We start from the raw sequence: 18649 nt of genomic DNA, 5'->3' as shown, positions 1-18649 counted from the left end.
ACACACTTTTAATTCTCTGTATGAATTGATCTCTCTGTAATAGCCAACAATGTTGTAGAAACGTATAAATAATAGTAAAAACCACGAATTTGCAGCCGTATTGCCAGAATATGAATGCTGCCTCAACCATATACAACCTAGGTGATCTTGGAAAATTTTCTTACGCACCGTGTCTCTGTTTCCTTACCTATAAAATGGGAATAATAGTACCTATCTCATAGAGTTGTTATGAAGGTTATATGATTAAAATGATTAGAACAGTGCCTGGCACACTGTAAGTGCTATATTGATATTAACTATTGGCCTTATTATGCTATTATTGGTATTATTATTACTGATCGCGCTCATCTTTTTTAAACCCTTTATTCTTTTTGTATATCAGTCAAAATGGGTTAGATTAATATGCAGTAACAAAAAGTTCTTGGAATCTCCATGTCCTAAAGCAACGAAGGTTTATTTGTCACTCACACGGTCTATCTCAGGTTGCGGGAAGGTGCACTCTCTTCTATGTCATCTTCAAGAAAGGACACAGAACCATAGAACCAAGGCCACCTGGCATGATGCTACTCACTGTGGCCAGAGGAGAAGGAAAACATGGAAAATCATGTACTAGCCCTTAAAAGTTTCCCATCCTCCCTCAGAAATAACACTTGTTATTTCCACTAACATTTGGTTAGCCAACCAAGTCATTTGTCCTTGCCTAACTCAAGGCTCTATGGAAGTGCAGTAGCACCACGGACCTCGGAAGTGAAATGGAAATACCGGAAGTAGCAGTATTGACTACGACACGTGGCTTTCGAGATTCTGTACACTAGCGGTTCTGTGAAGACCTTCCTTCCTTTTCTTCTTTGGTGTCCTTCACAGGTTCCTCTTTCTCCCTTCTGCCTTAATGATAGTGATGCTACATGACAGCACACTTGACATGATTTTCTTATCGCTCTACTTTCCTGAAGTGATCGCATCCATTCATATGGTTGTCCCAACATACTGACAATACGTAACTTTACATTTCTAGCTTGTGTCTCTTTCCTGGTCTTAAGACTTGTATATTCAACTGCTATTGTATTTCTATCTCTGGATAATCTAAAATCTTCTTAAGTTTATCTTGTCTAAAACTAACCTCGCAGGTTTACTCTACCTAAAACTTCTCCTAACTCTCACATGTTCTACCCCAGCTTGTACCACCTTCATTCACCCATGTTACCTGGGTACCTACTACCCTGACTCCTCTTCGCTGTCATTCTGACATTGGCTGTTTTTACTGCCTGTTTCCTTAGCGTATCTCCCCTTCTCCATCTTAATCCACTGCTCTGAATTAGAACTTCACCACTCCTCACCTAGACTATTTAAGCTGTCTCTTAGCCTGTTTCCCTAATTCTAGTCTTGTTCCCTTCAAATGCATTCTTTACACAGTCAGTAGAGCGTCATATATAAAATAAAAAACTGACCACCTCATTCTCTTGCTTATAATAGACCATTCCATTTCCTGCAACTGTTCACTTGGTTTTCTCTGCCTAGAATGTCCTTCCTCTCTTCTCTCCACTTTAACCTACAATTTTCTTGATTGCATTCTACTTATCTAATAATATGAAATGAATACTAATACTAATAATCAGGAGCTTAGGTGTTGCCTCATCCAGGGACTCTTTGTTCAACCGGACCCAAAAGAACAAGTTAGATGGCCCTTTTTTAAAATTAAGCATATTATGGTGACATTGGTTAATAAAATTATATAGGTTTTAAGTGTACAATTCAATAATACATCATCTATATATTGCATTGTATGTTCCTCTCACAATTACCCTTATCTTCACCATTTCTGTTAACATTTCTATGATTATCTATTAGTCTTTCTTTACTATTATACTATGATAATCTTAAGGACAGAGACCATGCCTTATTAAGGTCTGCATACCCAGAACTTACTCCAGGACCATGTACATATTAGGAAATCAAAACATGTTTGATGAATGAATAAATAACTACTAATCATCTTTCTTCCATCTACAATTTATTTCCTTCCAGTGTCCTTTCCTATTTCTCTATGTCTTTTCTTTCTACCCATCTACTGCATGATTTTCTCCGATTTCTCCTTGTTTCTCTTAGGATATCATAACATCTAGCCTCTTTATTTTACTTCATCTACTCCTTTATCTTCTCAACTTTTCTACTCTTTCTCTCTCAACTTTTCTACTCTTTCTCTCTTTTCTTATATTCTTTCCTCTACCCTCTTCTCTCTGATAATCAATCAATCAATCTCTCTCCCCCCTCTCTTTATATATATATATTACATGTTTTTGTATATATATATAAAAAATCTGGGAAGAGATCCATAATATAAATATATGTTAATTTTATTGACCTCTTCTCCAGATTATTTTTCCTTTCCCCTCTCTATCCTCTTCTTCCCACTTCTATCCACCTTATGTCTTTTCTCCATCATTATGTTCTCTACTCTATTCTCATTTCTCCTCTAGTCTCTCAGGTCCTCGTCTCTAAATTCAACTTTTCTCTTAAGTATCTATTTGCTATCCATTCTTCCTTGGCCAGCTTTTTGTCTCTCACGTTCTTTCAGGAGAAACATCAATATATAGTAAGTTTAAAGTAATAAAGGACTGTCATATTGGCAAGCATACATCATGTATTCACCACATATTTACCAGGCATGTGTTATCTGAGTTTCATTTTGCATATTCAAAATAATACACAAATTTTAAATACTCACAGAACCTGCACTGAAAGATTACCTTTTTCTATTAAATAAATGTTCACTCAGTTACTTAAAATTGATATTAATTAACGTGAGAGGGAAATTCAGGAAGTGACAACTCACAGGAGAACTAGCAAAAGTATAAAAAAGAACCAAGAAAGCTTTTAGTATTGAGGCAAAATCAACACCTAATAAGTCTAATGATAATAATGAGTCATGATAAACATAAAATTGTGATGGTTTTTCTGCTTTGGGGATAGAAAAGTATGATATATTGCTTAAAAGATATAGTCCTTTACCTACAAGGCAGCTCCCATAAGCCATCAGCTGATTTCATAAGATTGTCAGAAGGATTGGCAAGAAATATTCAAAATGATGAAAAGCAAGGACCAACGACCAAGATTGCTCTATCCAGTAAAGCTATCATTTAGAATTGAAGGACAGATAAAGAGCTTCCCAGAAAAGCAAAACCTATAGGAGTTAATCACCACCAAGCCAGTATGACAGAAAATGTTGGAGGTACTTCTTTAAAAAGAAGAAAAAAAAAAAACAAGATCAAAAATATAAATAATAATGGCGATAACTACATATCTATCAACAATTACTTCAAATGTAAATGGATTAAATGCGTCAATCAAAACATAGGGTGGTCGAATGGAGAAGAAAACAAGAATCCTACATATGCTGCCCACAAGAGACCCACTTCAGATTAAAAGACACACAGAGACTGAAAGGGATGGAAAAAGATGTTTCATGAAAATGGAAACAAACGAACAAATAAAAGCTGCGGTAGCAGTACTTATACCAGACTAAATAGACTTTAACACAAAGGCTATAGCAAGAGACAAAGAAGGTCTCAGTAATCCCACTTCTGGGTATTTATCTGAAGAAATCCAAAGCACTACTTCAAAGGGACATGTGAATCTGTACGTTCATTGCAGCATTATTTACAGTAGCCACGATATGGAGGCAATCTAGGCGTCCATCGATGGATGACCGGATAAAGAAGAAGTACTTATATACAATAGAATATTACTCAGCCATAAAAAAGAATGGAATCTTGCCATCTGCAACAACATGGATGGACTTAGAGGGTATTATGCTGAGTGGAGTAAGCCAGACAGAGAAAGACAAATGCCTTATGGTTTCACTTACATGTGGAATCTAAAGAACTAAATAAATAAACAAAACAGAAACAAACCCATAGATACAGAGAACATTTTGATGTTTGCCAGATGGGAGGGGGGTTGGAGAGCTGGATGAAAAAGGGGAAGAGATTAAGAAGTACAAATTGGTAGTTACAAAATAGATATTGGGATGTAAAGTACGGCATAAGGAATATACTCAAATATATTGTAATAACTATGCATGGTATCAGATTGGTACTAGATTTATCAGGGTGATCGCTTTAAAAGTTACAAAAATGTCTAATCACCATGTTGTACATCTGAAACTAACATAATACTGTATGTCAACTTTAACTGAAAAATAAAAACATATATATTTTTAAAAGTATAGTCTTAAGTTGTTTGGAAACTGTACATATATCAAACTCCTCAGAATTCCCAGACGATGTGGCACTAAGTATATGTTGCTGTAATTTCGTATTTATATCTATAACATTGTATGTTTCAGAAAATATCCATTTGGTTCTCATAACTCTTCATCATAGGAGTTTGTTGCTGCAGTTAAACCTTAAGCCTATTCTTACTGTCACAGTGCTCATGTCTGTGTATACAGTTGTCAATCTGTGCATTTAAGCGTCCTTGACTACGTCTATGCCTGTGTCTTAGTCCACATGTGTCTTGGAGTATGCTCACATTTATATATCATGAACATACACCTCTGTGTGTCTGAGCATGTTCATATGGCCGACTCTCTATATGTGTATCTATAATATATATGTCTGAGTGTGTATACCTGCAAATATGTTAGGAAGTATACACCTATATGTGCATTTATAATCTGTAAACGCGAAAGAATTTCAATGGATAGCCTAAAACATGCTGCATTCAACCCCAGTCTTAACCCCAGTATACTTTAGATGAGTGTACCACTCTCTGACCTCATCGTGTAGAGGAGGGTTCCATTGTCCACCAGTCTGAGCAGCTTGTTAGGTGTGGTCATGTTATGGGCCACCGATTTCTTGCCATTGTGAAAGAAGGTGTCAGGGGTCCAGATCTTACTAGCCAGGAGATTGTTCAGTGGAAGGATCTTCATGGGTCCATCAAATTTCAGTCTTTCATCATGCCATGTCTGTCGAAAAAATACATCAATGGTGTACTCCTAGGGACAAAAAAGAGAGAGAAGAATGTCTGAATAGGGTTCTGGTAAGGACCCACAGTGTCCTTAGCAAAAATTAGTTACCTTGCAATATTTCTTCTGATGCAGAGAAGCAGCAGTCTATTAACAGTAGTTATGGGTGAATATGGTAAATGATTATGGTTTGAAAATAATGCCATTGTGACTCGTAAGTACAGAGATAATATATCCAATGAGATTTTGCTTATTAGGAAGGTTACCGCCAACATACGAGTTAACCACAAGACCTTATAAAAAGGCAAGAGCTCCCTTGTCTATGCAATGCCATGTCTAGTAAGAACAGATTCCTTAACTTGTCTCTTCTGCTAAATGATCTCATTCATGTGAACATTGAAGGCCAATATAACAATCACCATTGATCCAGAACCTTAAATTTTAAAACTTGTTTCATTTGGGCCTCAAAATAACAATATGTCTGATGAATAATATCTTATTATCAATAAATAACAAACTCTTACAGATAAATAAGGTAAAAACAAACACACAAATAGAAAATTGGGTAAATGACATGAACAGAAAATCATGAAATGGATAAAAATAGCTAATAAAGATGGAAAAAATGTTCACTATTGCTGTTAATATAAGCACAAATTAAAATAATCGGTGTTTCAGGTTTTGGTAACAGCAGACTAAATCATTTGGATATACCTTCTTATAGCTATTATTTATAAGATTTGAGTTAAAAAATACAGAGACAGACTATTTGAAAGCAATGGGGAGAGAATGAAAGTAGATAGAAACTTGAGGAAAATTTACCCTTGAAAGATGGCAGCAGGAATGGATTAAAATTGTGTTCGTGCCTTTTCTTTTCTGAAGGTGCTCCCTCAAACCTAGAATTCACATGATAGATACCACAGCCTTACTGGTTCACGGTTGCCGATGGTCTGGAAACTTAAGGGTGGGAATCCTTGAAGCAGGAGAGTCACAGTAGGGATAGAACCCCAAATCTGGGTATATACTCTGCCCCAAATCTTAGCTGACCATTGCACTATACACATGAGGAAGACCTCACATTTAAAAAATGCAGGCAGAAACAATAATGGGAGTCCTTTACTAAATGACACATGAAAGAAATGTTCCAGGTGATGTTTGTGAGTTTGGCAGAAATCAGAAAACTTGCTGGCTTAATATCTCAGAGGACAGAGCTCACGGATGGAAAAAGAGCTGAAAATTCCTGGAAGCAAGAGAATCACTGAGAGGATGAGTCCCAAAATCTGAGTACAAATCCTGCTCAAATCTTTGACTAACCGCTGAACTACACAAGGCATGGGGGACAGCTCTAGGTAGCCAGATAAAATAAAGCAGCAGCCAGAAGCTGCTGAGAATCGTCTGGCTTAAAATCCATTAATGGCTTCCAATCATACCTGGAATAAATTCCAATATCCTTTCTTTGTCTAGAAAGCACTTCGTAAACTGGCCCTTGCCTCTTCTCTGAGCTCTTCCTTAACCATTCTTCCCTCTACAGATTACCCAGTCTGGCTTTGCTCTTCCTCTAGTAAAGGAAGCACTTCCTGTCTAAGGATTAGGAGATTGCATACTTTATTGTCTGAATTGGAACACTTTTGGGAGTGAGAGGAGGCTTTAAAAGTCATTATACCACGACAACAGGTATAAACCAGGACCGTGCCAGGTAAGAACCTGGAACTAGACTCCTACATAAAATCAAGATCCTGAACAGCTCCAACCTCAGCAAAAGGGTTAATTAGATCAAACGAACTAGAGAAAACCAGTCTACAACATGACAATTCAAAAAGGAAACTTGTCTATCCAAGCATGGGTTATGAATGGAGAAGGTTTTGGGAGAAGCATTTCTACTGAAATTTAGCAACCTCAAGCCTAATCGTACATGGATGGAATTGCTATCTAAATCACACTTTCTGCCTGGGTTTGAGCTTATAAACTAAGCAATTAACATAAAAAATGGTCTAAGGATGGGGATACTTCTAGACTGACTTGCAAAAGCAAAGACAAAAACGCTCTGGAGGGACATGACCACAAATAAATGCTTGCTGGAAATAAGCCAATGATCCACAATAAAATGCCTAAGGAAAGTCACAAGGGAGAGTCAGCTGATACAACATATAACTGAATGAGACCTCCTCCAAGAACTTAACATAACAGACTAATCAGACAGATATTATAAAGGAGCCATAATTAAGATGATAAAGACATCAAAGGAAAGATTGAGAACATGAGAAAAGATCCAGACATTATGGGGTAAGAGCAAGATAAAACAGATTTTAAAAAGGTCTATTCGAAGTAGACTTTCTGTCAAAGAAAAACAGTCATTGAAAGTAAATGGATATGTTAAATAGAAGATTAGATATCACTGAAGAGAGATTAGTGAGCTAGAAAATACATATGAAGAAAAATTGCCCAGTGTACATTTCAGATGAATAAATGATTTAAAAAGCACGAAAGACTACGTCCCATGGAGGATAGAAGGTAAGGTTCAGCATAATCTAATAAAATTCTAAAGTTACAGAGAAAACGAGGGAGAAACAATATTTAAAGCACTAACGGATGACAGTTTTTCAGAATTGCTGAAATATGTGCATTCTTAGTTTCAGGAACTATAATGAGCTGTGAGCTCAATATAATAAAATAGATCCAAGCCAACACACAGTGGATTTGAAGAGTGCCAAAGAGAAGACCTTAAAAACATAAAAATAGCAAAGGCATATTACCTACAAAGAAATAACAATTTGGCTCAGAGCAGACTTCTTGAAATGAACAATAGAAGTCGAAAGAATTCTATAGCCAACTAGATTATCATTTAAGAGTGAGGTCAAAATAAGATAATTTTAGACAAAACAAGTTTTTCTCAGGGCTGGTTCACTCACAGCATTCAAGTCTCATTCAAAAGTCTCCATATCAGAGAAGCATTCTTCGACCATCCTGTCATAAATAGCAATCCCCCTTCTCCTTAACATCTACTCGTTTCCTTCATGCATAATTTTGTCAGATGGCACTGGCAAAATGTATTTTTATTTGCTCACTGGTTCTTTTATTCCACTGGCCTGGAAGCTCCATGAGAGCAGAGACTTTGTTCTGTTTGCTGCTATATCCTAGCACCTAAAACTCTACCTGGCATATAGTAGGTATTCTATAAATATTTTCGAATAAAGAAATGATTGAATGAATCCTTAGGAAAAGAACTACTAAAAGTTCTTCATATGGTCGAAAATGAAACCAGCAGGAAGATGCATGAAGAAACGGCGAGTGAGCCAAGTGTTAACAAACTTATGGGTAAACTAAACAATTAATGGTTCTCTACAGATGATAATAAAGGCTATAAAGACAAGGTGGAACAAATAACTAGAGTAAACCAAATAGAAGGAGAGAGTATATTAGGGATGAGAACAGAGATATTAGACTTTAGGTCAAGTACGTATGTTAACATTTAAGGTAACCACTAAAGAATATACTAAAAATAGTTGGTTCTTAGATTTTAACCTCAATCCGGTAGGCTCATAACCCTCTCTTGGTTCAAAGCCATGAAAGTACACATTCCTCGTTCTGCAATATCTAACTGCACCCACAGAGAAAGTACAAATTTCAAAACCACAACAGAGGCCAACAGGATAGCTGTATTTTGTCTCTTCTGCCCTGAGGCACAATTGGAGTCTAGCACCAAGGAGGGCAGGATTTAACAGACCAGCACAGAAGAGTCACTTTACAGAGGTGGTTTGGACTGGGAACAAAACTGCAGTGTAGACTAACAACTGGACAGATAAAAACACAATGTGATTCTTTATTGAGAAAAGGTTTTGGCCACTTATGAGCTCATTAAGCCCCCGAAAGTAAGAAGAGCAGCAGTCTTGACCCTCCTTGGCACCAGGGACCGGTGCTCCTATGAGAATCTAATGTCTGATGATCTGAGGTGGAGCTGAGGTGGTAACGCCAGCACTGGGGAGCGGCTGCAAATACAGATGAAGCTTTGCTCGCTCACCTGCTACTCATCTCCTGCTGTGTGGCCTGGTTCCTAACAGGCCACGGACTGGTACTGGTCCACGGCCAGAAGATTGGGGACCCCTGATGTAGAGGATGACAATCTGCCTGGTGTGAGCATAGATATCAGGGGCTGAGGAAAATCTGGCTATCAGCAGATGACACCCTAAGCCTCTCCAAAGACAGGGCTAGACTTTTGCCCTTCTGGCCTATAGCTGGTTGATTTATACTCCGGATCAAAGGTCTTTTCAACATTCAAGCTAATTCCAAGAATTACAGATCTTTAAAAATAAGGACCAGTGATTTCACACATGCTGATAAGTTACTTTGGCTACAGCCCTTTGTGCATGTGCGCTTGGGCACACACACACAGTTGGAGCCGAATAAATTTCTGTGGAATGATTAAGTATTGATCAGCAGTATTTAGTACACGAGTTCAACCCAGACATACCACCTACCAATCAGCAATAGAAAAACGTGGGAAAAAGAATACATAAAATAGTAAAAACAAAATCAATATATTCTAAGGATAAATAATGTATCTATATGCTCTGTATATACAAAGTCACACCTCAAGACACTTAAAAACATAGGTCAAACATAAAGTGATGGAAACATACGTTTGGGCATATAAATAAAGTGGTAGAACTATAAAATACAGACACAATGGACTGTAGGACAAACATTTTTCTTTGGGATAAAATATCATTACAGTAAAAATATGGAGTGTCTCAAGTGGAAAAAAATTCTAAGTTTTTATAGATGGATAACATAGACTCAAAATACATAAGGCACAAATTGAATTACAAAGAGAAAGTGACAAACACATAGATTTTCAATAAATGAAAGAACAATCAGACCAACAATTTATAATGTTGAAATATGTGAATAATCCACTTGACAGGCAAAGGAAAACAGATAGGCTTATCAACTTAACAGTTAGTAAAACACATTTTTTTTTTTAGCAAAAACAACCACATGCTAAGCCATAAAGCAAATCCCAAGAAACACACAAAAAATTCTTTATCCTATAGACCATCTTCTTTCAATATGAGACATTAAATTAGAAATTAATAACAAAGTATTATATTTGGAAACTGAAAAGCCCACTGAAAATTTTGTTTTAGAAACAAAGAGGAAACCATAAAAAATATCAGAAAATACTTAGAACTGAACAACGATGAAAACGCTTCTGTATGAAATGTTGTAGTAGGTGTCTCAAGTGGTACTTGGAGGGAAATTGACAGCCATAAATAAGCCTTAAAGATATCCTTAAGAAAAAGGCAAACCATAAGCTAATCTATCTCAAGAAACCAGAAGGACCACAGAGTACCCTAAGGAAAGCAAAGAAAAAGATGATCCGGACAAAAGCGAACATCAGTGAAACAGAAAACAAAACAAACAAACAAAAAAAAGATAATGAACAAAACCAAAACCGGATTGCTTTAACAATTTACTAACAGAGAAAACTTCTGATAAGTTTATTTAAGAAAAAGAGACAAAAATGAGGAAACAGTTGGGGGTAGCGGTAGAAATATAGATTAAATAAGGTTGGCCAAAAAAAAAAAAAAAGATGATAACTTTGTGAAGCTGAGTGACGTGGAGTACGCGAAGTTCCATTAAATTATTTTCTCTACTTTGGCATGTGATCAGTTAGGGGCTTTTTATAGTCAAATATATCTGAGACAATGGTGGCTTGAATCGAAGTAGCAATTGAGATGTTGAGAAGTGGTTTTATTTGGGAACGGCTATGAACATAGATACAAAGAACCAGAAATAATAGTAAAACCAACCAAAAAAATGTATTAAAAACATCATTATCAAGTTTGATTCTTCCAAGGACTGTAAAGATGGCCTAATATTAGGAAAAAAAAAAACAGTAATGTAATTAGCCACATTAACAAATTAGAGGAGTAAAATCATGCCACTGTCTTAATAGAGGATAAAAGAGAAGTTGTAAAATTTCAAATCCATTCATAATTACACACACACACACACATACACTCACCTCTGAGAGAACTAGGAATAAAATGCAGAGTGGATAACTGTCATGTTCATTACCATTCGCCATCATGTGTTTGGCCTTTCTAGGAAATCTTGGAAAAATGTCCATATTGTGAGTTTTCCCTGCCTAAATTAAGAGCCAAAACTCAAAGTCTCAGCCTTTCTTGCAGTTAGAATCAAACTAGTGACCTAGGTATCACGAGTTACACACACATACGCACACGCACGTAGACACATATCCACGGGAAACTTCAAAGTGACAACATGAGGAAACAGGATCTGCGCGCAGTTTCTACTTTTGCTGATGCAGGTGGTGACAAAGGCATCTTGTCTTTAGTGGCACAGATCGGCCACTCAACTCATAAAAGATCCTAACACCAAAGGTAAACAAGAAAATGCAAATAAAATCAATTAGGAACCGTGTGTCATACCCATCAGAAAAGCAAAAATAAAGTGTGCATATACAAAGTATTAGCAAAACTACAGAAAAATAGATCTCTCATACACTGCTAGTGGGATTAGAAATTGGTACAACCCATCGTGAGAGTAATTTGGCCCTTTCTGAAAAAAGTTTAATATGTGAAAACCCTGCAAATCAGAAATTCTATCTGTAGGTACACACGCTATACAAACTTAAATATGTACAAGAAGATGTGTACAAGGATATTTTGTTGTATCATTGTCTTTTAATAGCAAGAAAAAAAAAACAAATAAACTGGAAACAGCGTAAATGTTTGAAAAGAGAATTGGATGAATGTATGAATAAATATTCATATATCGTTAACAGTCTACAGCAGTTAAAATCAATGAAATGCAGTTAAATGCAGCAAAAATAGCTTTAATACATGGTTGGAAGATAAGTTGTAAAATGATACACGAGGTATGATGTATTTTGTATAATTTGAAAACATGAAAGCCACTATTTGCTACTTATTGTGATATCTGCTATTGCATGTGATTTATACATCCTCAGGTATAAGTCTAGAGCATGCATGAGAATGAGACACATAGAAGACAAATTCATTATTGTGATTGTCTCTGAGGGGGGAGGGAGAGAGAGAAATGGGATCAGGATAAGTTACCCAGGGACTTCATCTGTAGCTTTAGATTTAAAAAATAATAATAAAAGAAATATCGTAAACTTTTTAAGATTAAAAAAAAGTTGGGCCAACGGTCCCCATTTTTTAATATATTATTACCGACATAGTCAAAACTATTGGGAAAATCACAGTGTGATTATTTGCTCCATAAGTACCTCACGACCTTTGGCCAAAAGCAATCCAGTTTTGACCTGATCATTCTAGGAATGCAATGAATTTCTTCCTTGCAAATCGACCCCTTGTATACTCTCCGACGATGTTTGCCTCCATATCGACAAATGAATTCTGTTGTTTTGTGAGGCATTTAAATCAAATCTTCCAGATAATAAGCCTAAGTCTGTCTCCTGGGAAAGACACTTAATGCATTTCCTACACTGGGTGCAGATGATACATAGCACTTGGGGAAGAATTTCTGGCTTGGTGTTAGAGTTTGAATGTCTAACTCTGACGCTGCGTGGTGTTTCAAAGCAAGCTTCCAGAAAGGGCCTGCAAGGCTGATTTCACTTTAACGGGGTCTGGGGCCAACATACTTGACAATTCATTACAGTAAAGGCACCGTCGAATGTCCCGTAAACGTCACCCCGCCCCTTGTTTTGGTCATCCTGTCCTCCCTTTGCTGCCATCTTCTCTCCATCGTTCTCTATTTTGGATAATCACAATCCATATGTCTGTTTTAGTTGCATTGAGCCCTTGAAATTGTCTTATTAGCAATTTATGTGCCCTGCCTGTCCATTTTACATAACAGTAGCCAGGGAATCCCTAGTCATGGAATCTGAGGCAAAACCCCACAGACATGGACCGTCTTTCTATGTTGTATCTGGGAATATGGTATCTTATGGGATAGGAGGAAACTGACAGCCTAAGAGGCTTTCCAAATAGACGAAGGCTCTGCTCCATTCTATGCCCGAGATCACCAGTAAGTGAGGGCTTGACGTGAACATCGCTACTTTTTCCAATGCGAGAGAGGAGACAGGTGCAATAACTTCCAACCCACTGCCACCAGGAAAGAGGTGTCTGTGCTACTTCCTTTTTAATGAACACCATTTTTTCCCCATATGGTGTCTGAAAACTCTGGTAACTTTGCATGAGTTTCCTAAGCAGTTGTCAAACCAAAATATATGCCACCTGAATCTTTTACCAAGAATTATGATTATGATGTCTTTTATGAGTTCCCATTCCCAAGCCTCCATTTTATTTTTCTCATCGAGCTAGACTGTTAGTTCTCTTACTGTAGCGTCTAATTGCTTCACTACCCGGCTGTCGATTGTATACCCTAGGAAGTTTCTCCGACAACTGGCAGCTGGCACGTCTTACCTAGCAAGTATCTAATTAAAGCGTCCCTGGGAAAAGGGTGTGGTGGACAACACCTAGAACTGGCATTTTAAGTTTTCCAATTGTTCTCTCTGACACTATTAACGTTACTACCCTTTGTCCTCTTTATTTTCTCACTAGTGTTATCAGTACATTCAGATAGATATTTGTCGAATAGTTAACTCAGGACCCTGGGCTCCCACGTCGCTGTCATGCTCAAGGACCAGGGCACAGCCTGGGGCCTTAGGTTGAGAGTTAGAATGGAAGCTTTGTCAGAGGTGGTTTAGACCAGGAGAGTATCCGAATTTTCTCTCAGCTGTTATGTTTTTTACCCCCAGCTTTATTGAGGTAGGATCAACAAAGAAAAATGATATACATTAGGTTGTACGATGTGATTTTAAAAGATGCACACCGTGACGATTTAATATACATATTCACTGTGAAATGATTACCGCAATCAAGGTCTACTCTCGGAAAATATCAACTGTCACCTTGCTACTCTCCTCTTCAGAGACTGACGGTATGTATAGCGCGCCATTCTTAAGCCAGCATTCCACTTTCTCTGCATTTGAATTCAAAGGATCTTGGGGCACCAGGGAAAACTTCCATTTGGTAAGGAATGGACAGACCCAATGTGAGAGAGAAGTGAAAATGAAACGGTTCCCCAAAGCTTTTCACTAAAACAGAAAGCCATAGTCGATCGCACGGCCTCGGTTTATTCAAATGAGGACTGTGTCCCTTACTCTGTTTCTCTCCCGGGAGACCACTGACACAGGATCAGTGTTACTGTTGAGGAGTTATGTATCCTATGACCACAAAGCTCCATGTATTGCAAATGGTTAACACAAACCTTTCATTCATGATGCCTGTTAAGTCCCTTTGTAACCAGTTTCCAACTCATGTCTTATACCCTGTATGAAGTTTCTTTCTTTATCTGACTTTCCCCTTAGAAAGATCTATTAGCGTTCAGCTTTCGCCTCTGCCCAATTCCCTATTGCCACGGCTCCTCATTTTCATGGATGGAGAAGCCACCAAAACTTAGTACCTCAAAGCTTGGGGCCATCAATTAGTGACTCATTAGCTTGCTGCTCAGCAGTGTCTCCTGAAGAAAGCTATTTCTACTCTTTACTTTCAGGGCTTGATGCTAATGTTTCGTATCACATCGACAAACACAGAGAACCTGTATCAGGTCTTGGGCTAGGTGCTGGAGGTACAGAAATGTACCTGACAAATGTTTATGCCTTTGAAGAACTTTCAGTCAAATAGAGGAACACGGTCATAATTTTCGCCTCAAATTTAATTTGCTCCATCTCCCTCATTCTTCTGTTTAACAGTTGAGAGTCCACCAAGTGCCAAACATTGAATTAATTAGGCATCGATGGTACTGAGATTAACAAAACAGACATGGGCCCTCATGGAGCTTTCTGTCAAACTCGGGATCTATGTCTGTGGGAGTCAGTGTTTGACCATGGAGCCCAATGGCTGCAAAGGGTTCTGGGTAGTATTGGTTCAGTGCTCAAAATGGCACCACAGTCTCCCCACTTCGTGAACAAAAGACTGTCTCGATTTCCTTAAGAAAGTATTCTGGACCAAAACTCTGTTGGCTGGAAGTGAGTCAAGACCCCAGTCAACATGAATTTTCACCGACTTTCTGAAGTAGTCTGTGGTCTCGGAGGAGCCCATGTCCTTGCTTCAACTAGCTGCTAAAAAGTCTGATGCTTCGCTCAAACTCATCCGTGACCCTGGGTCAACTGCCATAGTCTACCAAGTAGTACATGAAGAAGAAAAATTTTAAAACACCATTAATGTGTTTCCCAGCCACAGTGATCAAAGCTAGTCCACCTTGTGACAGAACGGAAGTACAGCTACAAATAACCAGAAATTTATTTGACCGAAGCCTTATGTCCCGATTAGGAAAGAGCCATTCTATTGCTTCTGCTTAATCATGAGGGGAAAAAAACAAACAAGCAAGTAAGACCTGAAACTTCAAAAGAGATAGAAAGTCTATGTTGTTTAAAATGTCTCCAAGCCTCTGAACACCCACGTGTGCCTACCTGGGTGGGGAACGAACAAGGAGAGGAGTCGATTTGGGCAGGGGCTGCGTGTGTGTGTGTGTGGGGGGGTACCAGTGCATTTAGGTATCTATTTGCACATGTGTGTCTATGGAGTGCCTAGGATAGCATGTGGGCTGTTTGTATTCTGTGTGTATTTTCTTGCATGCATGTACACTTTTCTGAAAGTATTTGTGGATGATGGTTCGTGAGAGTTAATGCGTGTGTGTTCATAGAGTAGCTTCAGATGCTTTCTTATAAAGATCCTTATCCATCTCTAATTGCCAGCAATGCACAGAGAGAGCTGCATATCCCTGGTGAATCTGGTTAGACCCAATGGCCTATGAGCTCTCTTAATATAGGGGTCCCTAGAGCCTCGTAATACAGAGTTGAGCTTTTAAGGAATACTTATTGAATTACAGACTGGTAACTGTTTTAATGCATGTCTGGATCTGAAGCTGTGGAAGTTAGCAGTCATCAGGTTGATGAGGGGCAATCTAGATATACAGGCTTTCTTGCCACCCCTATGAGAGACTTGTCTCCTCTGTCCCTCATATGGCAAACATGCCCCTCACTGAGCTCTCCCTACGTGTCAAGTACTCTGTGAAGTGCCAAGGCAGCCATGAAGACTGGTACTTGCCCTTGAGGAGTTCAAAGGAAGTCCACTACATCCCTATACCCTTCTCTTTATTGTACTCTTAAAAGACAAAGTTTGGGCCTCTACCTTCCCCCTGCCTGGCCTCACAACCACGCACAGCTCCCTGTCCTGAGAACTAGGCTGCTTTTTCAACTGACTCCTAGATCTTGCCTGATTGAAAGAAGACCCATGCCTAAACCAGTTCTCAGCCTCCGGTCCTTCCCCCAGTAACCATCCTGTACAGAGTGCCAGATCCATCATTCTAAACCAACACATATTTTTACTGCCCTTCTCGAATCTACTCAGTAGTTCTGCATTACCCACAGGGCAAACTGTATCATTTCACTACACAACCATTTGTATTTACTCAACAGGTCTAAAGAAGCCATCGGGCCCTATAGGCAGTAGGCTCACTGGAGAGAGAGATACAGAAAAAAACCTAAGTAGTGAACAAGGATGTTTCATCTTTTTTTAATATATTTTTTCTGATTTTAAGATTTTTATTTTCAACACAAAGTCACTCATTCAACAAAAAATTATCGAGCATCTAATGACCGCCAGGTGTACTGAGCAGATAACTGTTTTCTTTTTGTTACAATACATAAATAATTATTCAATCAACATCTGATACTTAGTAGGTATCGATCAGGTGGTCCGTTAGGATGGGGTCTCCTGTCTCAACTCTTCACTGTGTTCTTCTCTTTGGCAGCAAGGGAGAACGGTGGGAGAAGGGGAAGTCCATGTCGATGACTCATGAGTCACCCCCTTTCTAGCTCTGCTATGCTCTGCCCTAGTCCTTCAACCTGCTCCAAAGGTCTCCCATCGCTCACATGTGTAGAAAGGCCAGTTTCCAAAAGTGGTTTTGCCTCTCCCTCCAAACGCTTGGTATCACCCTAGTCAGTTGGTGTCCGCAGTGACTGTCCCCAGGGTCTGTTTGCAAAGAATGGAATTCTCGGATAATATCACTGGCTGCTTGACTGACAGTCCCCACCACGTGCTCTCCTCATGTGACCTATCTGTCCTAAGATGCGCGGTGCTGGCAAAATGCGGAAGATGTCAGAGAGAGTCGAATTGAGACTGGGGAGTCGAGTCGACTTTGAAAGATGCATTGTGGAAAGAAGGAAAGTGGACTCCTGATGGGGGTATATGCTTTATGTGCGAACAGATGGGGCGAGAAGGGCAAGGGATGGATTTGGCTGAATGTAGGATGGTGAGGGTAGGAATTTATCTGAGACGAGACCTCCATAGAACATAGCTACAAAGTCCTGCTGTAGGAAAACCCCAATTTATTTTCTTGGATCCGTTGCATCTTCTTTCACTATTACCTCAGCAAGAATTGTACTTACCATGTCAGTGTCTGACACAGGGCCAAAACTTGTCACGTAGATGTCAGTCTTCACTTCAGTCACTGCATCTGAGCCAAAGAAAGTAGAAAAGCAGAGTGTCAATGAAGCCTGTTGCCTGAGCTCGGAGAGAGACGAGAGCAGTACTCTGAATGACAGCCAACTTGCTACTCCTGACGAAGGATACTTGGTGCAGACTCAGGAAAGCCTCTGAAAAAACTCTCACCTGTACTATTTCTCCACGGAGAACACGCCAGGTACAGGCACAGAGTCCATCCCTTTAGGTATCATTGAGAATGACAGCAAAATTCCAAAACTCCAAAGCTTAGGACAGCCCTTAGAGATCTCTGGCATTCACATGTGCCGGGCTCCCACACCGTTATACCTGTACCTGTGGAAGGTTACGAATGTTCCAAGATCCAAATCTCTTCCGCTTCCGGGAAGATAGGACGATTGCACTCCCACTCTCCTGCCAGTGTAAAGTAGGGGGCGGTCATGTGACTGGTTTGGGTTGTGGGAGGAAGTAATATGTGTCCCTTCCTGGCTGGAACAATTAATGTCCCATGCAAGCCCCTCCCTGGCACGGTCATCATGGAAACACATATTGATGTGGAGCTACCGGAAGATTGAAACCGCCTGGATTGATGAGCCAACAGAAGGAGGACGACGGCCCTACAGAGTTGCCTGAATCTATAACAGACTTCGTATGAACGAGAAATAAACTTTTGTTGAGTGTTTTTTGTTGTGCTACATGACCGAGATTTGGAGAGGCTAATATCACCTGATACACTCACTTTATATTTAGTTTCCTTTCTTGTCTGCTTCCTACCTAATCCAAGAGACCTGGAAGGGCGGTGTTTTGTTATCTCTGCATCCTCAGTACTTAGGAAAGGAGCCCATTACTCAGATAGTGCTCACTGAACATTTTTGGTATGAACAGATGAATCTCATCACATCTTCGCCAGGTTGGGAAATGATACCCAGAGAAGTGAAGTTATTCCACTTTTAAGCTGTTCTTTTCCTGTTTTTGTCAGCCCTGTTTCCCTCATTTCAGCCTAGACTAGCGCACCTACCCCAGCATCCCTCAACCAGAGCACAGAGAAGCCCACTCCAGCCTAGCAAACACCTCATCGTTACAGTAAATTCAAATGAGTCCCACTCCAGCCCAGGGCACCAGACCCAGTAGAGCACACCAGTAGCGCAGGCAACACCAACAAAGC

At 39.2% G+C, this 18649-nt stretch overlaps 1 protein-coding gene across 1 annotated transcript in view; it reads right to left on the bottom strand.

The window, feature by feature from the left end:
* GABRA3 (gamma-aminobutyric acid type A receptor subunit alpha3) overlaps positions 1-18649 on the bottom strand; it is a 117761-nt gene that overhangs the window by 71043 nt on the left and 28069 nt on the right. The window contains exons 3-4 of the mRNA XM_039873944.1: positions 17433-17500; positions 4776-4996 (exon numbers count right to left, since the gene is read on the bottom strand). Of these exons, the coding sequence (XP_039729878.1) occupies positions 4776-4996; positions 17433-17500 (289 nt within the window). The remainder of the gene's footprint in view (positions 1-4775; positions 4997-17432; positions 17501-18649) is intronic.

Source organism: Pteropus medius, unplaced genomic scaffold, assembly GCF_902729225.1.
Source record: "Pteropus medius unplaced genomic scaffold, Ma_sr-lr_union100, whole genome shotgun sequence".
Lineage (NCBI taxonomy): Eukaryota > Metazoa > Chordata > Mammalia > Chiroptera > Pteropodidae > Pteropus > Pteropus medius.
Note: the sequence above shows the minus strand (reverse complement) of the source record. Positions and strands in the feature narration are given on the sequence as shown.